At 42.3% G+C, this 22,644-nt stretch overlaps 1 protein-coding gene and 1 long non-coding RNA gene across 6 annotated transcripts in view; one reads left to right on the top strand and one right to left on the bottom strand.

The window, feature by feature from the left end:
• Positions 1–7: 7 nt before the first annotated feature.
• On the bottom strand, positions 8–19,298 carry LOC131895254 (disks large homolog 5-like). 5 transcript variants are annotated; one of them, XM_059245686.1, is made up of 8 exons: positions 19,196–19,298; positions 17,039–17,115; positions 15,927–16,000; positions 8,730–8,889; positions 7,479–7,610; positions 6,649–6,832; positions 2,096–2,211; positions 8–900 (listed from the first exon to the last, which is right to left on the bottom strand). In XM_059245686.1, exons 4-8 carry the CDS (start codon positions 8,834–8,836, stop codon positions 891–893), a joined length of 549 nt encoding a protein of 182 aa, XP_059101669.1. In that variant the 5' UTR covers positions 8,837–8,889; positions 15,927–16,000; positions 17,039–17,115; positions 19,196–19,298; the 3' UTR covers positions 8–890. The 5 variants fall into 5 exon arrangements, with proteins under 5 accessions (XP_059101669.1, XP_059101670.1, XP_059101667.1 ...); XM_059245687.1 differs by lacking the exon at positions 19,196–19,298 and having other exon boundaries at positions 17,039–17,247; XM_059245684.1 differs by lacking the exons at positions 15,927–16,000; positions 17,039–17,115; positions 19,196–19,298 and adding an exon at positions 10,860–11,077.
• LOC131895257 (uncharacterized) overlaps positions 16,920–22,644 on the top strand; it is an 18,604-nt gene continuing 12,879 nt past the window's right edge. The window contains exon 1 of the long non-coding RNA XR_009375134.1: positions 16,920–19,454. This is a non-coding gene — a long non-coding RNA (uncharacterized LOC131895257). The remainder of the gene's footprint in view (positions 19,455–22,644) is intronic.

Genomic DNA, 22,644 nt, shown 5'->3' with positions numbered 1-22,644 from the left:
AAAAATGAAGAGTTGGAAATTGCTTTTTTATTCATAAAAAGTCTTCAGTGGGGACATTTAAAAGGCAGTCATTAAAGGCAGTGTATATATTTAGCCAACTGTTAAAACACTGACAAGAATAAAAGAATTAACAAAACATAACAAAATTTCTAACTAAAGTAAACTAAAAACACCAAAAAAACAAAACCCCAGCAAAGAAAAGACCCCTCCAAAAACTTAAGCTACAAATATTCTTCTACTCTAGACTCAACGAATCAATGGAGTACATTTGGCTTTCCAAAGCACCAAGGATGACTCAGACCTCCTCTATAAGTTCTTTCTCAGAACCAGTCATGCCAGTCCAGGCTGTGACACTGGAGAATCCCTAGTCATTTTCTTGATGGAAGATCCGATGACTGACTAACATAGGTGTGAGGGAGTGCTGTAGTATCTGCAGTGCGTCATCTTCAGCAACACTTTCACGTGACATGGAGTTGGCTTCAGCATTGCCCTGGGGAGGGAATCCTATTCTTCTCCATGTTGTATGTATAGATAACAGCATGACAGCCATGCAGGCTTTCTTGTCAGATTTCTCACCACATGTGGAGGACTCAGACAGCTTACTAAAGACATGGAGAGTAAACGGACAGAGTAACTCTGGCTCACCAACATACCCTCCCCATGCTGCTGTGCCCCGTTTGAGGAACACTTGTTAATAGATGTCTGGGTTCTGAATAATGTTGGCAGGTCCTCTGTAGCTCAAGCTTCTTTCTGATGATTTATTTTCTCCTGGAATAATGCGCCAACATTATTTGGTAGGTTGCTGGTAGGTTGGGATTTTCCTCACTGGTTAGTTCAGAGCTACAAGATGTCTTTTGTTGAGGAGGTGTTGATGCTAGAGTGGAGTTCTCTTAAGTGGTGCTGTCAGACAAAGAATGGCAATTATTCCTATAAGCATCCTAACTCTGCAATGGCCTAGACAAAACCACGGGACACCAATGTGAAGGAAGAAAGACCACCCAACGAATGCCATGGTTTCAGGGGATAGGAGTCAATGGTGGCTCTTTTGCCTGGTGCACTTAGTGTCCCTGCTGAAGCAGGTTTGTCTGCAGCAGGCTCTGACCCTGGGCTGTGGCCTGTTCTAGATCATGCTGGAGTGTTTTAGATCTATGAGAGGAAGGCAGCTGAAATACAGGCCTGGTGGGGACCTGCCATGCCAGCATTTGACTATCAACATTACCTTTCATCTGAGCTTATTTCTTTCTTCCTCAAGAGAGAAGGGCCAGAGAGCAGCTGGCCCTGGATTTTTTTCTCAGCCTTTAAAAATTGCTAGAGTGAACTGAATCTAAACTAAACTGAATCTAATCTAAACTAAAAACAAAAACAAAAAACAAAGAAAAAAAAACCCCAGCACATTTCTCCAAAAGTTCAGATACATTATTTTGAGAAAAAAAATAGCAGCATAGCAATGTCAGAGTCACAGTTCAGGAGAGATATGCATGGCCTTGAACAGATGCAGGCAACTCAGCAACCTTGGAACCGAACTGTATGAGGCCCTCTAGTGGTGTCTACACAATACTGCAGTGTGCAGGCTCTGTTTATGCCTTCAGCACAGAAACTTCCTTGGCTTCAACCTGTCAAACTCTAAACCTGCTTATTTCCAGAGAAACTTTCTCACAGCAAACAGATGCTCACTGCAGAAAACCTGTAATCAGTAAGAAGGGGCTCCATGCAAATCTGCACAAGGGTAGGACCTTACCTCTAAAGGTGCCATCCTGAAGGAAAATGAAGAGGCAGGAGGACACACTGTCTAACACTCTCCCTGTTAGGTTTGGGGCTGCCATGGGAACATGTGTGGGGAGACATAAAGATCAATGAACTCAGGACATATGAGAGCTCAGAAATGAAGAAGGGGACACAATTTCTAGCAAGATTAAGGATAATACATATTTTTCCTGGACAGACATTTCTGTTGACTGAACCAGCTCATACACTCAGATGTTCTTTCCCTGGCTGTGACTGAAAGGCCATGTAGATGGGCAGAAATCCAAATAGGACAGAGATTCAGGTAGGGGGGAACCATTGAGTGCCACTCCCTCCTGGCCTGGGGTCCTACCTCATCTGGGAGACAGTGAAGTAATGCTGCAGCTTTTCTGCCAAGACCTTGTGCTTGGTGACCAGATCTCTCTGCTTCAGCAGGTATTGCAGTCTCTCGTCCAATCTTTCCTGTTTCTGTTTAGTAGAAGATTATGTTCTTAGTGCAGGGTTGAACACTCATATGCACACAGACACACACTCTCCTGAACACACACACTCTTGAACACACACATACAAGTGTGTATGCATACAAGCATACTTCATTGCATTCACATGTTTAGTTTCCCAGATAATGCTAATATAAGAAAAGATCACCCAGGACATTTAAGAAGAAACTGAACATTCCTTAGATGGAAGAACACCGTGGGCAGAACAGATGGACATATCAGTCAATGAAGTACACAAACCTTGTAAACCCAGTGCACGAACAAATGGGCTCGTGGGGTGCTTGGCCTATAAGCCATGCCTGTTCATGAAGTTCCCCAGTCCGTGCACTAAAGGCTTGGATCCCCAGCACAGGACAACAGGATGGTGGTGAAGCAGCCAATAGCTTCACTCAGTGCTTCCCAGTGTCTCCAAGGTAAACAGCTTCCTCCAAAAGGAGCTCTCTAAACCACAGGCTGCCTCACTTCAGACACAAAGCAATGAGCCCAGGAAACTAGAAAATCCTCAACCAGGTGCCAATATAATCCTTTCCTCCATGTAAGGTGATTGTGTCAGGGATTTGTTTGAGTAAGAGAAGGTTGACTAAGTCACAGACAAATGATCGCATGTATTATTTCTTACTAAACAAGATTCCATGGAAATCCCGGACCACATTGTACTTTTACACTCACAGATGATGGGTATCTGAATAGTTTTGACTTCAGGGCTGCTCTGAAGATGACTGCTACAACCCTGGTGTCAGCTAGTTTCTCTGTGAACAACTTATTTCCCATTCCAGAATCACTGGGTTACTTGGGGACTGCAGTTCAACTTTCTGAAAAATTGTACATAGCTTCTCACGGGGCTACACCATTTTACAACACCAGCAATGTCTGAGACTCTTTATTTCTCCTAAACCTCCATAAGGCCCATTTTAACTCAGACTTAACAACTTTGGAATAAAATCAGTTATTGAATGCTGCAGACACAGCAGAAGGTGAGTGCTTTAGACTATAATGAACGTAAGTGGGGTGCACTGAGACAGCCCTATTTTCAAACCTCAGCATGGCTATGGGACTTCTGCTCTGCTGAGATGCAACCACAAGCACCCCTGCAATTCTGAATCTCTCAGGGAATAAAATTCAGGCCAAGCTTCAAGGCCAAGGTCAACTCAGCAATGGTGAGGCCAAGGTGGAAAGAAAATGGTAGCAGGCAATGAGACTGAGAATAAAGCTTTCTCAGTGGGGAACACTCCTCCATTTCTGGTGGGACTACAAACTTGTACAGCCTCGGTGGAATCAATATGGTGGCTCCTCAGAAAATTGGGATTTGATCAACCTCAAGACCCAGGTATACCATTCTTGGACATGTAACCAAAGGATGCTCTATCCTACCACAAGGACACTTGCTCAAATATGTTCATTGTGGCTTTATTCATAATAACTTCAAACTGGAAACGACCTAGATGTCCCTCAATGGACGAATGAATAAAGAACATGTAGTACATTTACACAAGGGAGTATTACCCAGGTGTTTAAAAAATGACATCCAACTGGCATTGCAAGCAAATGGGTGGAACTAGAAATAAACATCCTATGGGAGATAACCTAGACCCAGAAAGACAAGTATAATTTGTATTCACTTGTAATTCTATTATTAGTTGTTAGGTAAAGGATAATCAAGCTACATTCCACAGATACAAAGTAGTTAGATGAAGAGATGTCTCTAGAGAAAACACATGGTTCTCCCTGGGGAAAAAAAATTGAATATATTTTTCAGGGGGACTTGGGGTTAGTGGGGGCAGGATTAGAAGGGATCATGTATTAGGGGGAAGGGATAGATTGAGGGAGTATGGGGAGAGACAGCTGGAGTTGGGGGCCTTTAGAGCGTGTTGTGGAAAGCTAGTGCAGAGAAAACTTCCTGCAACCTACATGGGTGATCCTAGTGAGTATTCCTAGTAATGGAGCATACAGAGTCTGAACTGACCATCTTCTGTAGCCAGTCAAGGCTACAGGTGAGACTGGATTGCAGTCAGTTGAACTGTTGGGAAGGGGATTTTGTGGAGATCCCTAAACAACCCATATTGGTGCTAGGACAAAGTGCTCCTCTCTGAAAACTGACAGTGGGGTACCATTGTTGTGGGCAACATCTACACAGTTCATTGAACATAGAGAGATCAAGCTGTTGCCTTCATGGAGCTCTCACCCCTGTCTTCTATTCTGTTTGGCCTGGAAAGGTACTCTGCAGGCTACAGAAAGAGAAACATGGACACCAACCAAGCCACAAAAACCTCAACATATAGTCTGTCCTCCCTGCAAGATGTTCTGGGGCTGTGTTGGCACAGAACTTGAGAGAGTGGCCATACAATGCCTGGTTTAACTTGAGGCCCATGGAAGGAAAAGCAGTCCATGCCCTACACTGCCAGCATGGTCAGGAACTGGAGACCAAATAGCCCACAGACCTAGGGTAGAACCAAATGTAACTAGAAAAAAATCAATAAAGTGATTGCTAATATTCTTAATGATATTCTGCTATACTCATAGATTGGTGTCTTGCCAGTTGTCATCTGCTAGAGAGGCTTCTTCTAGCAGCAGATGAGTGCAGAGACCCACAGCCAGTCATTGTGTGGAAGTGGGAGTCTAAATTGAAACTCTCTATCAGGTCACATGGCCCAGTGAATCATCTAAGCAGAGCTCACATGAACTCACACAGACTGATGCAGCAAACATGGAGCGTGCATGTGTCTGCACCAGCTTCTCTGCGTATATGTTGGAGTTTTGATGGGACTCCTAAAAGTAGGAGTGGGTTTGTCTCTGACACTTTTGCCTCCTCTCTGACATTTTTCCTCCTATTGGATTGCTTTGTCCAGTCTGTATGATGGCTTTTGTCTTGTCTTATTTTTGTTTTGTCTTATCTTGTTTTGTCATGTTTGGCTGTTATCTCTTGGAGGCCTGTTCTTTTCTGAAAAGAAGCCAAGGGGGAGCAGATCTGAGGAAGAGGGGAGGTTTTGTGGGCACTGGGAGGAGTGGAGGGAGGGGGAACTATGGTTGGGAACTATTGTATGAGAGAATGATCTATTTTCAGTAAAAAAGAAATAAAATATTCACTCAATAAAAATAAAAATAAATTGTTTAATAGTTATAAAACTCTAAAATAGTTATTAACTATGTAGTATCTACCCAAGGGAAAGCTTAAAATTTCCTTCCACTAAAATATTAACAAGGTGCTGAAATTCCTATGATTTGATGGCATATAATCATTTTCATATATAGCAGTGAGTTGCAGGCTGTGAATAATGGGCAGGAGGTAAGATTGCCTTTCCTGTGGAGACTGAATTTCGGGGACAAATCAATAGGAGGGTTTGGATGCTGCCTCCTGCAGGAAAATCCTCTTCTATTGGAGGTCTCAGACACAAGAAGAGCTGGAGGGTTGGTTGCCCAGAGCAAAAAGCAGCTGTAATGCACGAGACGGATAAAAGGTAATAACTTCCTCAGTTCCTTCAGGACAGACATCTTATCTGTTTGTTCCAGGTAAATCTTACTTCCTGGCATTTATGTGACTGCCAAGAAATATTCTTGAAAAGCAACCATTATGTTATTCTTTTTAAAGATACCTGTCTATTAATGATGACACATCTAAATTATATTTTCACTGATGTTTTTGAGATCACTCATAATTTAGCACCTATGTCTTAAAAATACATATTTGTAATCCATTGACCTTTGACATTTGGTTTAAGTATTAGTTTTAATTGAAGTATTTAGACTAGGTTTGAGCTTGTGATGCACACCTGTCATCCTAGCTACTCAGAGGCTGAGACAGAAGAACTGAATATTAAAGGCTAGTCTGAACTATGCTGTGAGTTCAAAGTTAATCTGTGCAACTCGGTGTGACCATTAATTAAGATTTTAAAAGACTGGGGATATAGCTCACTGTTAGAATATGTAACAAGCATTTGCAAAGCCAGGGGTTCAATATTATTTTAATAATTAAATAAAAGCATGGGAGGCCTGCTACTTTTTGAAGGGAAATTAAGGAGGAGTGGACCTGGGGTAGGAGGGATCTGGGGGTGAAGGAGTGGGAGGAGAGGTGGAGGGGGAACTGATGTTGAGATGTAACATATGAGAGAAGACAAAAAGGGTGACAATGAGAACCACTCCTTTGGCATTTTCACAGGGCACTGCTCCTTCAAGCTGTTTCCAACCTGTGATCTCACAAGAGGCTAACTCTCCAGAAAGACTTAGGAATGATCACAGAAACCAACAATTGGATGAGATGTTGGTGATCTGATGCATAAATGGGTGGATGGTCCCATGAGTGAGTGTGTGTGTGTGTGTGTGTGTGTGTGTGTGTGTGTGTGTGTGTGTGTGAATGCACATCTGTATGATTAAAGATGGTGGGCAGCCTGCACACAATACCTCAGCCTACCTGCTTTTCCTTGGCCCAGAGGTCATAGATCTTCTCATGGGCCTCCCCACAGAGCCTCCTCAGCTCCTCACACGACTCTTGTAGTGAAATCTGCTCCCCCCTCAGCTTTCGGTTCTCCTCTCTCAAGATGCTCACTTTTTCCTTCAGATGAGTCCACTCACTCAGGAGCTGGCTGTGAAGGATGCTGAACCACCACAAAGAACAAGGTGAGCCCCATCCAGCCTCCATATGCCACTCCCACATCACCCATGCAAGGTCCCATGCCCACACTAGAGTCCACTGTAGCCATGCATAACCTAGTAGCTGGGAAAAGCCAGAGAAGAGCCAAATTCCAGAAAGACTCAGACTGTTTCTGAAAACCCTGAAACTGAAAGGGATCCATGTACTTCTGAGAGCAGGGTTTGCCTCCCCCAACATGCGCTTAACTGTTCATGGTATTGGGAAAACAACAGCAGGTAGAGGGTAAACATTCTTGATGGTGGACAGAAGATCCAATGGGAATATATTCCATCTATGGGTCCATGGGAACCAGCTCTGTAAGCCCCTGCCAGAGCCCCAGAGACACACAAATGCCTGATACCCCATCATGGTGCTAATAGTTTTTCTATCTAGAGGCCTCTGAGGCTGGCAGGACAATGATGGGAGTGGCTCACAGACACTTCACTCTTAGCAAAACTGGTCCAAGAGGCCCAAGTCAAGAGTACAAGGCAGACTGGTTGCTATGGGGCACACAGGCTAGAACAAAAGGCCTGACTTTGGTTCAAAGACAAAAACATGGTAAAAAGCAGTCACTCCCAAGTAATGGGGTTGCAGTGAAGTCAGTTACTCACCTGCAGGAGAGAGTTTCCTCGGTCAACTCCTTGCACTTGTTCAAGGCCTCACTAATCTCTTTAGGGAATTTCTCCAGGTCCACCATCACTTTTTTATGCTCCATATTCAGCATCTCCAGCTCAAAATTCAGCCTGTGGTAGGGCATGGCCCAGGAACAAAGAACCCCATGAACACAGGACCCATATGAATTCAGGCAGTGCCCTCAACTACCCCAGCACAGTTGATGTCACATTATGGTACCTATAAAGTAATACAATGTGGTGTTTATTAAACTCACTGTCCTGGCCTCAGACCAGCAGTCAGGTGGTGCTAAGAGAGTGAGCCAGGGCTGCATGAGTGCCACCACTGGGACTGCAGGAATTGGTTAGCTCCTCTAAGAAGTCCTCAGGAGTCTATGTCACAAGTCTGGGCCCACCAGAAATCTATGATATTGTTGTTCGTGTCTTCAGAATGGGGATTTTTGATCCCAGGTTCCTATTGCTACATGGATGCCCAGATCACATAATCAGTATTTTCAGGGAATAGACCCAACTTAAGGATAAATTTATAAGTCTCCAGTGGATTCCAATGGGCTGCCAACATGAGCACACAGGCCAAGAACAGTGTTGCTCACAGTGAGTTACTGACATTGCCTGGAAACTTCCTGACACAGGAAGAACCACATGCCTTGCCAGAGACCTCCAACTGCCAGGACTGGGTACACACGCACACACATACACACACACACACACACACACACTGAGGGTGCCAAATAAATATAGGGTGGTAGCATTGTCTCAGAGTATAAGGATCAAGACCAGAGAGGAGCAGTGATGAAGTTCAGCCTTCAAGCACACACTGAGATGGACCAAGTAGCACCTGGCCCCTCCTGCTGCTTCCAAAAGCCACCAGCACCCAAGCACCTGCTGGTCAGAACAAAGAGTCACCATAAACTCACAGCACATAGCGTCTCCCATAAGCCAACACCTGTCAAAGACTCTTGAAATGCATGTGAGAGCTCACACACTACTGCCCTTATCCCCAGACTGTGATTCAGGCCACAAGCTCTGCTTTTCATTTGGAAGAAGCAGTGCAGCCTGTATCCCCATCTCACTCCCAACTAGGCTTCTGTTCTGCCTCTCAGATGCACTCAGAAAAATTAGCTTGGGCATGAGGATACCCTGAAGGCACAGCCTCCAATGACCTGAGGATTGCTGGGGTTGACTCAGTAGGATCAAGATAGTCACCATAGAACTCGACATAATGACTACCTGTTGTTCAAATCATTGTTGGTGAAATTGGCCAGCATTATAGAGAGTTCATTCCTTTCATTGGTCATCATCTGTAGCTGAAGGGTCAGTTTATCCACCTTGTTCATCTGCTGTTCTTGCTCAGTGAGGAAGGTTGGAGTTGATGCCTTTCCAGTAGTCCCTGTATAAAGATAAACATAAGTGAATTTGTACGGCTGTATGGCACAGGGCCAGGAGAGATCATGTTGAGTCCCAAGAAGAGGCCTGAGAAAGAGGGAATGCATGGAACCCAGTGAAGACCCAAAGAGCAGGACAGCTGTCCTCAAGTTGGGGCTCATAAGCCATGTCTCTGTCTCCAGTGACTATGGCTAGATATGTGCACCAGCCCCTACTGCAGCTCCACTGTCCCTGGAAGGCATATGTTACCCAGCCATGCAGCTCTGGAAATATCAGCTCATATCTGATGTGAGACAGGAAAGTCCTGAAGTCCCTAGTGCTTAGCACCACCAATCCCTTTTCACCTGTGTCCAGGACTAAAAGTAACTGAATGTCTAAGACCTTGGTGCATGGATAGGGAGTTTCCCTCCTTGGTAGTAACATCAAATATCCATGGAACCTAAAGGAATCCACTGACAATGAACTGTAGGAACACCCTACCCTGACACCTCCTTAGTCTGTGACTCCTGCTGGCCTTCTTTGCCACTCAAAATGAAATTAAGGAACTCCCAGAACAGCAGCTGCAGCCTTGACAACTCCTGGCTCTCTGCCAACTAACCATCAGGAATCCTTGACTCTGAGTCTACCCTTTCAGGAATCCAGAGAAGCAGCATAGACTTATCTCTTTTTAAGAACCCAGCTACTGAACCCTATTTTTGGAAGGTCCACCCCAAGACTCACCTCCTCCTTAGAAAGCAAGGCATCTCTGTCAATCAGTGTGCTCAATCTTGCCAACATGTCTTCTGGTGAACCCTATAAGCACTTAATGTATGCCCCTAGGACAGTTGGTGTTATCACAACCATGGTGAATTCACAGATCTTGTCAAGGGCTCTCCAGGAGACAATAGAATGTTCAGAGGAGGGACTGTTAGAGTCACTGCCAACTGTCATCACTTGTTTGATAACTATCTCTTCCTCAATTCACTAAAAAGCCAAGCTTCCCTTTCCAATAACCTTCCTTGAGACATAGGGGAAGGCCTTCAGCACCTTCAGCATCAAAAGATCTCTGATTCATTAGAAACTTTTCTCTAGTTCAACCTGTGGAGGTGAAGACTCTCTTTCCAAACACTCTCCAGGAATGGGCTCTTCCCTTCCTTAAGATCTCTAATTCATAAGATGAGAAGTAATGGATACTAAGAAATCAGCCCAGGATGATGGGGGAGGAAGATAAGTTCCATGAAGTGAATGAATATATCAGGAAAGATGAACAGGGATGTTACACTGTGGGTGAGTGGTGGGAGATTATGAGTGTCTTGTCAGACCAAAAATAAGTCACATAGGTAATGATGAAAATTTCTCCAAAACTTCAGCAGAATACAGTCCATCCATCATGATGTTAGCAAAGGTGTGACCACCTAGTGACAGGACAGGCTGGAGATACCTAAGGACTGCACATCCTCAGGTGAGCACTCAGACACCAAGAACAAACACTTGCAGGAAGAGTGATGGCCCATCCTGCACCCAAGTTAGAGAAAAGATGACTGGCTAGTGCGTGGGCAGGAACTCAGGAACCTTAGGGGTCACTGAAATGCAACAATGCTTGGTGCAAGTGGCTATGAGGTAAAATGTGAGAACCTCCAACTTTGGCCAAGGGACTTTACTCTGCCTGTTATAAGTATTACTCAACCAAACAATGTCCACTGAGGGTGAAGTTCAGTGCTGTAACTGAAGCCTCATTCTCCCTTCTATGCTTCCTTCCCACTCAAAGTGAAAGCAGAGGGCCCTGAGCAGAGCAGCTGCAGGCTTGACCATTCCTGGCTCTCTGCCAAACTATCCACCAGAAATCCTCAACTCCAGGTCTGCTTTTTAGGAACTCAGAGAAGCGTAATAGGTCCATTACTTCCAAAATGCTCCAAGATCTTGAGTCCCATCTGAAAAACCCAGTTGAAGCCTTCCTCCTTCAGGAAGCTCCCCATCCCTTGGTTCAGGACTCACTGTGCTTTCCCCGGAACCATTTATTCCTTGATGTATGGCACTGAGAATGAAGGCCAGCTTCCTTCTGCCTCTCTCTAGTCTCATTATGTTCTCCCTTCCGTCTCCCAAGGAGCCTGCTCAGTCTTGCCAACATGGCTGCAAGTGAAACCTTTAGGCAATGAACAGATGCCCCAATGGCAGTTGGTGTTACCACAACACTGGTGACATCACATAGAATGCCAGGGCTCTCCAGGATACAGTAGAATGTCCAGGGAGGAGTCGGCTGATGTCCATAGTACAGCCTTTATTTCCCTGATAACTACTGCACTCCAAACTAATCTGAAACCAAGGTGCCAGATCAGAAACCTCCCTGGGAGGTCACACAGAAACTTCTGTGGCACACCCTCCTTCCAAAGTCAGAGATCTAGCTCTCTGCTTCATCAGAAACTATCTATGGGGAGTTGAAGGCTCACTTTCAAAACACTGTACAGGAATGGCTCTTCCCCTGCTTCAGATCCATACTCAGTATGATGAGAAATAAATGATGCTAAGAAATTGGGTCAGGATGATGGGGAGTAGGAGCGATGAGTCCTCTGAAGTAAACAGCATGGGGGAAGATCCTCAGACTTTTAGAGATTCATGAGTTCAAAACAAAGAGAAGTCACATAGGTAGTAATAAACATTTCCCCTTGAGAGTAAACAGAGCTCACTCAAGCTATGAGGCTGTGAGTGAAGATGTGATTAGCTGGCACAACAATATCTGAATGGAATGGCAGAAGTTATAAAGCCAGCACAGCTGCTTGACAAAGATCCAGCAAAACTGAGCCACATCATGGCTGCCATGCCACCTTTGGTTTACATCTCCACCTGTTACATACTTGGGGCACTTTTAATATTTGTACAATTTGAGGATATTGGGTTGATGGAAAATTCCTTATGAATCATTTATGCCTTCTCCCAGGAATGCTGCTTCTTCTGAGCTTACCCAGGAAAGTCTTGAACATACTATTCCTGCCTTGCTTTTAGGGAGATAAGACTTTGCCTAGCAGATTCTCAAAATGTAGTCTTGAGACTATCAGTCCCTGGATGACAACCCTAACCCATCACTCTACAGAAAAGAGAGTCTCATTGGTCAGCTAGCTTTTTTCCTTCCTTTTACATCCTTCAGGTAACCAGGGGACAGCCTCCTCAAGCTCATTTAGAGTGGCACAGGATACAGCTTAGTTTCACAACCCTCAAGTCTGACCTCAGAAGCCAAGAGAAAATTGGCACAGTTCACAAACACTCATGTGGATGGAGATGACCAGGTCATCTGCCTGATCACTCTAGAACCTTGCTGATGCTGGAAGTGAGATGCAGGGACAGCACATAGCCACCATACTAAGCAAGCCATCTTCTCTAATATCATCCCAGGACACTCAAAGCTTGCAGGAAAGACACAGGTTCTGTTTTTGTTCACTGCCTCTTAAAGCCCTTAATATTGTGAGGTATGTAAATGTATTATCTCTGCTTAGACATTTTCCTAGAAAAGAAAACTGATGACTTCTGATGTCTCTGGCTCTAACAGAGTTTTTTTCTAAGTGTGTACTCTTTAGTAAAATGCAACTTGTGTCTTCTATTGCTTAACATTTCCCTTCTTTGTATAGTACACACCATCGGGAATTTGGCTAAATCATCAGAGAATGGGCTAATGCAGCCATCATCCCTTTGCTTTAACATTATTGAGTGAGGTGCCCTAACAACTACAGCCCTTTATGTTACCTTCACATTTATATTCTAAAAATATTTCAGAGATCTTACTTACAGATATTCTAACAGATGGGTCCTTAAGGGATCTATGACTATTTACCATTAAGTCTGTGCAAATTCTTCATGCTTGATGCTTGCAGCCCTTGCCTTGGGCTGAACTTAGGACACACTTTCAGGAATAGAATTGTCTCAAAGAACTTAAAATAAAAATATGAATATAAAACTAAATTAACACTATATTTAAAATAAAAATGTTAGCCTTGTATTAATGATGGTACATAGACATCAGCATCTTTCCACATAGGTAGGAACCAGAAATACCTGGAAAGTGCATGCGCACAAAATGTACATGTTAATTTATTAAGTAGTTACTGAATGCACTGCTCCCATTAGAAATGGTAACCTCATCCAGGAAAGGCACAAAGCTACACAGAGAAACCCTGTCTCGAAAGACCAAAAAAAAATAAAAATAAATAAAAAGAAATGGTAACCTCTGCTGATGTACAAAGCAACAAATACTGACCTTGGAATATTCTGCAAGTTGTAATTCAAAGTATGAATTACGGGGACCTACCACTCAGATGCATTAATACAAATTTCACTGTATGATTGCTCTTGTAGAGTACCCAGGTTGCAGTCCACTCACTAAAGGTAGTTCACAGCCCTCTCTAACTCCAGTTCCAGAAGACATTTTGCCCTCTTCCAACCTCTTTGGGCACTGCAATGATGTGCTGCAGAGACATACATTCAGGCAAAACACCCATACACATAAAATGAAAATGAAGGGAGATTTTTAGTGTCCTGGATCTTAGATCCTTACTGAAACATTCACAAACTATTCTCATGTGTAGGTTCATGTGTTATGCAGTTTCTGGTAACATTCTTATTGTTGATGATGTTTGAGACAGGGTCTCTGTATGTAGTCCTGAAACTCATCATGTAGCCTGTGCTGGCCTACAGACATCCAAATGCCTCTGCATCCATTGTGTTGGGATTACAAGTGTACATCACTATGCCCCACCTTTTTTGGGTAACTTCTTTTTATTGTTTTTGTTTTGTCTTTTGAGACAGGATCTCACTCTACAGCCAAGACTATCCTAAATTTCACTCTGTAGACTAGGATGACTTTGAACTCACAGAGGTCTACCTGTCTATGCTTTCTGAGTCCTGGAATTTAAGGCACAAATTAGCATGTATGGCATGATTTTTGATGTGTTTTTAATATATGGAGGAGAAAGAATACATTCATAGGAAAGAATTTCAGTACTATGGACTTAATGTAGTTAAACCTTCTATTTTCATATGAACTGTTATGTAGATTCCAGTTCCCAATTCAGACTCTCACAGCGACAGGGAAGTAATCCCTCATTTCCACAAGTATCCCAGAGATTCCTGTACATTAACCTAAGTTCAGACTTGGTTTTCTATCTTACCAGGTGGAATAGAAGTATATTTTATATTATTCTGATTTGATTGTGTTCAGCACTATCAGGCAGTTTGTTCAGTATACTCAAGAAGTAGTGATGTTCAGGAGGAGGTCATGTTTCTCACAGAGACACTTCTGTGTGGACTCTGTGAGCATGGCTGCTGCTGGGAACCTCAACTTCCTCTAATACTGAAATGACAGAGCCTTAAACACTTAGGAATTGAATTCAAAAACAAATGAGGAGCAAAAGCTTGGGCTTGAACTCTAGACTGTCAGGATGCTGGTGAAATGAAAAGCCCCACATCCTTCCTTGTTCATAGACAGAGACAGGAACTCAACAAAAATGTAAACTTGCTTTGTGAGACATCAAGTAATTAATGAAAATCACAGTGTACCAGAGGATGCACCCAAACCTACTCACCTCTCTAGGCATAGAAACTGCTCTATGATTAGAAGAAATATCCTGGCTGAACAAACTCTGGACTCTCCAGTCCCTCCTGTGTGGACTAAAGAAGTGGGAACTTGCCGAGTGTGGGTGGTGATTGAACCCCGAGCTTCCTACATGGTAGGAATCATTCTGCCAACTGAGTCATGTCCACAGCTATTGTCTTTTCCCCCTTTGCCTTTTCTTTTTCTTTTTCTTTTTTTGATTTTTTTTGAGACAGAGTTTCTCTGTGTAACAGCTATGGCTGTTCTGGAACTTGCTTTGTAGACCAAGCTAACCTCGAACTTACAGAAATCCACCTGCCTCTGCTTCCCACATGCTGGGATTAATGGCATGCACCACCACTGCCTGACTGCTTTTTCTTTTTTCAACAGTTAATCTCAATGTGTATCTCACAGAGGCATGCAATCTATCTCGTTTTGGTCTCTTAAGTGCAGAATGTGGGGAACCACACTCAACCTGAGGGATTTTTCTCCTGGGGGTTGCACTGTTCAAGTTACCTCTGCCAGCAGTTCATTACAGCATCCTCACAGGTATATTGTCTATCTGCTGAGGCACCTCTGAGGAAGTTTTCAACAGCTAGGCATGTGGCTTCTCTGAGTGTACCCCCAACCCAATTCCAACATTGTAACCAGCCCTGCAGGATCTTCCCAGGTGTGTTTCCATGCTCCTGTATTTAAGCCAGGTGATCCTTCCTCCTTCCCATTCAAACTATGTCATTTCCCAGTAGTATTTTATTTCTCAATATGATAAAAAGGGGCTTTTAATGAAGCAATGAGACATTCCTGGGCAGTGTTTGGAAAACAAGCACTTGGTTCCCCACATGTGAAATACTTCCAAGAGGCCTACTTTGTTCCTGGTGTACTGAATGTCCCAAGCTGATACCAGAAATAAAATGACTGAGGAGAGCATTCTGGGTATTACTCCCAATGGCAGTAATAGGGTTGAGAGAGGATCTCAGCTGCAAAAACCCTTGAATCTTTCAAGAACAGCAAGGGCAAAAAGAAGGTGACAGCCATCAGAAATGGAAAGAAATGAACAGAAAACAGGGGTAAGACTAAAGAAAAAGAAGTCTATGAGCAGCCAGAGAAGGGGACCTAAAACTCTGGGTATCATAAGAGTTCAAATGCATGATCATGTCTCCTAGAACAAGAGTCTTATAACCCAGGATGAAATCAGTAACACTGGGTATGGGCACGTGTGTGATAAATCCCATAAAATTCCTGATCCATTGGGCCTCAGGAGAAATATAACACTAGAAGAAACCACTTGTCATTGTCCTTGCCTAGTCACTGTCCCTACCGATGCTCCCCAACAGGGAAAACAGCAGAAGTTGCCAAAGAACAGCATTTGAAGAGTTTCTCCTTGTCTACCTATGGTTTTGGTCTGTTATAGAAAATGGGTCCTTGGCCATCTGAACGTTCATAGAACAATGATTTACTCCACTTTTTAGAATCCTGTACATTACCTTCCAATAAAGAGACTCATCATTGCAGTACTCATCATGTGGATGATCCAAGATAGGAAACTTCAAATTTAGACCTGTGAGGATATAGGAAACACAAATTGCATAATGAAGAGGGAATGCTACTTCTTTACTAAGTAGTTAAATCACTGTGATGAAAACATTTCTTTTAGCTGATGCCATTAACTGACACATGCTTAGCATGTCTTGGCATTGACCAATGAGCGTGTGTATATAATCATCTCTTGTGCTGAGAAAATGGAGTAATGAGGGACAGGTAAGGGTTCCATCAACTCAAGATACTTCTTCCCTTGCTTCTTAGCTCTGGGTTTGCAGGTGTGCCTACCAAGATTGATAGCATTGGTGTAAGCATTGGGAAACCGTCCTACCCAATAAGACAACACCTCTTTTATTTCTCCAGAAACAGAAGACAAACAAACTAGGAGAAAGGGATATGAAAATTTGCCACTTTTCTCACATTAGTTCCCTCCTCCCTCTCTATTTACAACAATTTTGAGCCTGGAGTGATTTTCCATCTAAGTTAGATTGTCAACATCTTTATGACATGAGTACAAACACTAGCCTCACACCACAGTGCCATCTTCTTCTCACAGGCACAGCGGATCCAAACCACCACTGGCACAAAGCCAATGGTTCTACCAAACTAACAGATGGACCTGGGAAAATTAAATGATAGATCCTTTAAAACAAAGTAGAAATTCACACCTTTTATGAGGGAAGGATTGAGAGTTTCATATCCACAAAGTTAAGGGGCAGATTCTGTTTTGGCTATGGTTAAAAACTATTATCTCCTAGCAAAGGTGATTTTCCCATGATTTTAAACAGTATTTGTTTATTCAGTCATTTTAAAAATAAACATTCATATGATGAATACATGGAAATCTACTGATGGGTACTTTAAAAACAATGTATTTATTTAGAGAGAAGGGGAAGATGATAGATAGATAGATAGATAGATAGATAGATAGATAGATAGATAGATAGATAGATAGACAGACAGGTGACAAACAATACATGCCATACTATTCTGTCATTCTGATCATGTGGAGACAAAGGAACAAACTGGGAGGAGGAAATTCTCTCTTTTCACCTACCTTGTCATCTCAGTGTCCCTTCCCTGGTACTTTTCATGATCAACTTGAGGATTTGTCTTAGAGGGATTTTTATGGTTCTGAAATTTAGAGAACAATGTATATCAAAGTGCACTGTGAATGATTTGTGCAGACATTTGTTTCAAATGATGGATGCTCTTAATTAAAGCTAACCCTGGGGGTAAGATTCTTGATGGAAGGACTGTTATCTGTCTAGCTGGAAGAAACTGCTTGCCCAGAGTAATAGACAGGAAAAGGCAAAAGTGAAGTTACTCTGCCATGCAGGTGAGTGAGTTCATAATGAAAACCACCACTGAATACTAAAAATCACCAAGCAAGATTCCAGGGTGAGTTAATGAAATGGCATGTTCCTTCTTGGCATTGTGCCTCTGAGAATCTATCTTGTGTCTCTCGTGCATTTTTCTGTTGTAAAACTATGGGTTACTAGTGCTATGTATGGCCCTGTGGACAGTCCAGGTTCTAGCATTTAATCAGTTATAGTAGTGTTCACACACATCTAAATATAATATTACAAGTGTCAAAATAAAATTTCTAAGGTACTTCAGAAGTTAACCTTCTAAATCCTAAAGTCTCAAAGACTTAATGAAAAACATTCCAATTAGATGTATTAACGTATACATTTTAGTCTCTCAATCCTTTTTAAACAACAATTACTAAAAAGATGATGCAAAATAATGTGCACAGAACAGGATATACTAATGTTAATGTTTAAATTCATAATCGCTCTAAATGTTGTATTTCAGGACCTATATGAATGCAACTACTCACTCAGAAATTATACCCAGACGTTTGGCTTCATTTCATATTTGATGGTGCTCAGAATATGCTATCTCAAAACATGGTGACTAGTCATAGGAAGCGTTTGAGCAGAAGAATGAATGTGAGGAAGGACTCTGCTTTTACCCTGAAGCTGCTCATAAAACCTAGAAAGGGCTTCCTGACATTTCCTGAAACAGGTCAGAAGCACCACATGTCCCTCCATGGAGGAAAGAAAGGAGCAGCCTCATAGCTACAGACTGATGAAGGCACACACAGGGGACAGGAGCCAAAAGCCCTCACTATTTGCCATTCACCTGCTTGGCTCATAATGGTTTTATTTTGTCACACACTCTATAACATTCCACTTGCCATCAACTCCAGTATAAAATCTCAGGTCTCAGCACTTGTTGAGGGCTTTCCTTCCTTGGGAAGGATCTGGTGTTGTGAAAGTTTGTACTAGGTAAGTCTCCATGCTTTTCTCCTCTCTGTCTCTGCTTTGTTATGGAGTCCCCAACAAGGGACTAAATGTGGGTAGAAGGAAAAAGTATTTTTCCTCCTGCATTCACTATTTTTCTTCCAAAACTCTTATTTGTCAACCAAATGATAACACTCTCATTTTTTAAAAAAAGTTCTCTCTTCTTCAAAAAACGTCTTCTATTAGAGCCAACAAATAAAACTGTTTTATTCTCCCTTCTAAGGATACCTTGGAGGAATGGGAATTTGAATGGAACAGGCCCTCATCAGCTCATATGGAGTGGCATTATTAGGAGGTGGGGCTTTGTTGGAGTAAGTGTGGCCTTGTTGGAGGTTGTATGTCACTGTGGGGGAGGGCTTTGAGGCCTCTTATGCTAAAGGCACTCCTGGTGTTTCAGAGCACTTTTGTTGCCTGTGGGGTACAGATGTAGCTCCTTCTCCACTCCCAGCTCCTTCTCCATGTCCTGCCATGTCCTGCATGCCTCCATGTCCTGCCATGATGACAATGGACTAAACCTCTGAAACTGGAAGCCACAGCTGATTAAAGGTTTTCCTTTATAAAAGTTGCTGTGGTTATGGTGTCTCATCACAATAATACAAACCCTAATTAAGACAGAAGGTATCCAAAATAATTACAGAGCCCACAGGGAATAAATAAACAGTAATTGATTCTTCTTAAAATTAATTAAATGATTCAATGCCAGCCTGGTCTACAGAGTGAGTTCCAGGATAGACTCCAAAGTTATACAAATAAATCTTGTCTTAAAACAAAACAAAACAAAACAAAACTTAAGTAATGAAGTCACACAACTTCCTAATTGTTCATGTTTCAGTTAGGTTCCAGGGTACTTCACAGTCAAATATTTATTCACCAAAGAAAGATAATGAAATGCCACTTAAGATTACCTTTTCCTGAATATGATGTAAACATTTGTGGAAATGCTCAATAATAATCACAGGCATTATGAAATTCTTCCTAAGGAAGGTAAAAGGAAGATAGTTAAAAGCATAAGTGAATGAACTGAGCCAGGCTGACCATCCGTGCCTGCAGAAAAACATCTTCTAGTCCAAAGTCAAAAATCTGAATTGTGGTGACAGTGACTGTCTCACACTTTTCTTTGAAAATATAAAGGGATCCTGCCCAGAGCTCCCATCTGGACCAGAGGTGAGACTCTGGGATCATACCCAGGGAGGCCTGCCCCTAGGTCCCATTCCTGGGCCCAGCCATTCCTGGGGGAAGACCTGCCCAACTGGGCCCTAGTTGATGGCCAGCAGGCAGGGCTCCCCTGGGAAGGTTCTCCTTCTCTAAGACTCCCCAATGGACCATGCAATCTACATGCCCTGCCCCCACACCCATCTACCAGAGACCCTAACCACTTCCTGAGACTTAGAGACCAGCCCCCAGGTCCCATCTGGCCCAGAGCTCCCATTTGTCCCAGAGAGCTCCCGTCTGGGCAAAAAAGCTCCCATCTGACCCAGAGAGCTCCCATTTGGCCCAGAGAGTTCTCATCGGGCCCAGAGAGCTCCCATCTAGCCCAGGGAGCTCCAATCTGGCCCAGAGGAAGAGAGAGCTCTCATTGGACAAAGAGTTGTCATTGGACTAAGAGTAACATCAGGAGACAGGGAATCTGCCAGCCCTGATTAGACCAAGAGTGGCTTTCTGAGAAGTAGAATCCACCACCTCTCATTGGACCAAGACTGTAGCTGGAGTTTTCTCTCTGGGTTCTGCCAAGCCCTGGCAGTCTGACAGCCCACTTATAAAATAAACACACAGACACTTACATTATTTACAAACTGTATGGCCATGGCAGGCTTCTTGCTAACTGTTCTTATATCTTAAATTAACCCATTTCTATAAATCTATACCTTGCCACGTGGCTTGTGGCTTACCGGCATCTTCACATGCTGCTTGTGCTGGCGGCAGCTGGCAGTGTCCTCCTTCCTTTCCTGTTCCCTTAATTCTCTTTTCTGTTAGTGTCGCCTATACTTCCTGTCTGGCCACTGGCCAATCAGTGTTTCATTTATTAACATATTTGCCATACAGAACATCCCACAGCACTATTAAAATAGAAAAGGGGAAATATGGTCTGTGGGGCGTTTACCCAACCACCCCCACAGTTCCCCAGAGTTTTCTTGAGTGCGAGCAGCAGGAAATATTAGATAGAAGGATTTATTGCGGAGAATATCGCGGAGATAAACAGATAGAAAATAAAGGATAGCCTCGAGAGGGCCTGGAACCTATTCCAACGGGCCCCGACTGTCTCTGCCCCAGGGTTTTTATAGAGACACCAAGGGGTGGAGCAAAAGACCTCCTCCCCCAGCACAGGCAAGTGCAGACCATCTCAGACACCTGCACTCAGGCCCGTGGTCTAATCATCCTCTATGTGGACCTGCTGGGTAAAGCCACGAGGAACCCGAGAACGGGCTCCCACAGGTCCCCTTTTCTTAATATATAAAAAAAGTAACTATAATGGCTTACAGCAATCTCCATAGCTGTTACACCTCCCAGTATGGGAGTAGAGGATGATATAGATGGCATTTCTCTTTTGAATTAGGTCCAAGGTGACTACAGCAGTCTTAGCTGCCTCAAACCCTTTCTAAGCCAAAAACTCTTAAGGCGACTACAAACTTAAAGAATCCCTTAGCTTCATCATTACCATTAACAGGTTAACATAAATATTGCTATACATAGTCACAATTCTCTCAATCTTATAACACAAAGCAAACTCTTAACAGAACCATTTGAATTAGCATATATGGTGCTAAATATAGTTAACAATTTTCTCCGCCTTACAACTTTAACTCAATCATTTGAATTTTCTTGCTAACAGAACATAGGAAAAACTTCGATGTATTCACATCAAACTTAAATATTTCCTTAACTCCACAAAACCAGGGTGCATTAATATCAATAGGGTTCTGTAAACATAATTCAATCTCATAGCTCCTCCTTTTCTTTATAATTTTTTAAAGAAAACCTCAAACCTAGTTAGAAGAAACTCATACAATTCCTACAAACCCATATTGAAAAGCAATCTTCTCAATCTAACCATTAACACTTTGAAAACTTAGCAAAACATCCAAAAGCAGTTTCTTAATAAAACTCTTTACACTTTAAAAGCAGTCTCTTAATATACCCCATTTGCATTTCTTACTAACAAAAACATGACATTAATCCACTCAAACAACTTTTGAAATTAGACTAAGGAATATTAACTCTCCCCCTTTTCTTTATAATTTAAGCAAAATCTCAAGCCTAGTTAGAAAACCCAAACTTCTGTTTAAACAGTTCCGTTTGTAACACAAACCAGTTCCATAAGTAATTCCATTTTACATAAACAGTTCCAAACAATTCATGAATCACCAGTTAATAAAGCATATATGCATACACAAAACTGCATCTTGATTCTAGGTAGAAATAAATTTCTTCATTTAAACAGTTCCATTTTTAACCCAATTCCAGAAAACAGTTCCTAGGTCATTACTGTAAGTAAACTCAAAATTGTCCCATTGCAATGAAATCTCTACTGTTCATTTCATTTCTTAAGTCCCAAAATTCAAATGATAAATTCTGGTACGAGTCTTCCAAATATGAAGAAATCCATAACCAAAATCTTTTTGTAGTTTTATCTCATTTTAAGTTCAAAAAGTTCAAACAAGAAATAAATTCTAGTATCAGGCTTTCACTTCCAAATATGAAGAGACTTTTTACAACCAAAACTTTTTGCAGTTAACAATTTTAGTTCAAACAAGCGTCTCTGCAACTTTGGTTCTCACAGACCGACCTTTTTAGGTACAGTAGTAGTCTAAACTGCACCGTTTTTTATGTTAGCTCAGGTTTTTCTGTGTTGCGTTGATTTTCCATGAATCTCAACTGCGGATGCCTTGTGCTAGTTCTGGCGTCCGCCGTTCTTAGCTTCTTAGTGGCTTCTGGAGCTTTTGAAAAACCACTCAGACTGCCTGCTTTGCAGTCTCCTAGGACACTAACTCTGTATCTCAGGTTTTTTCATCATATACATTAAGCATAGACTCACTTAGCATTTACACTTTTTCACAAACTCACATATAACCTTTTGCCTTGCAAAGCATTTAGACTCACATTCAACATCTACATTTTACAAACTCACATAACGTATTAACATCTACTTATTTATACTCCTTAAGGAAACTATAGAACTACTTTAGCAAATATATTTCTTATTACTTATATATTTCTTATATTCATTCCATCTTATTCTTATTTAAACTTACATTTACAGCTAACATCTTTACTTCTTACAAGCTTATCACTACATGTCTTAAGACTACCTTAGATACTTCTTGCAAGCTTATATTCTTAAAGGATCTATAGATCT

This window comes from Peromyscus eremicus, chromosome 18 (genome assembly GCF_949786415.1).
Source record: "Peromyscus eremicus chromosome 18, PerEre_H2_v1, whole genome shotgun sequence".
NCBI classification, from domain to species: domain Eukaryota; kingdom Metazoa; phylum Chordata; class Mammalia; order Rodentia; family Cricetidae; genus Peromyscus; species Peromyscus eremicus.
The sequence above is the reverse complement of the archived record's forward strand: the minus strand, read 5'-3'. Positions and strand labels throughout refer to the sequence as shown.

What these genes read in the sequence shown, in the direction of transcription:
- LOC131895254 (XM_059245684.1), bottom strand. Translation starts at nt 10,992, where the DNA reads ATGTTGGCAAGACTGAGCAGGCTCCTTGGGAGACGGAAGGGAGAACAT. An exon ending in ATGGTTCCGGGGAAAGCACA is followed by an intron (nt 8,890 to 10,859) that starts GTGAGTCCTGAA and finishes ATCTTTATACAG; the next exon opens with GGACTACTGGAAAGGCATCA. An exon ending in GAGGAAACTCTCTCCTGCAG is followed by an intron (nt 6,833 to 7,478) that starts GTGAGTAACTGA and finishes GTGGTGGTTCAG; the next exon opens with CATCCTTCACAGCCAGCTCC.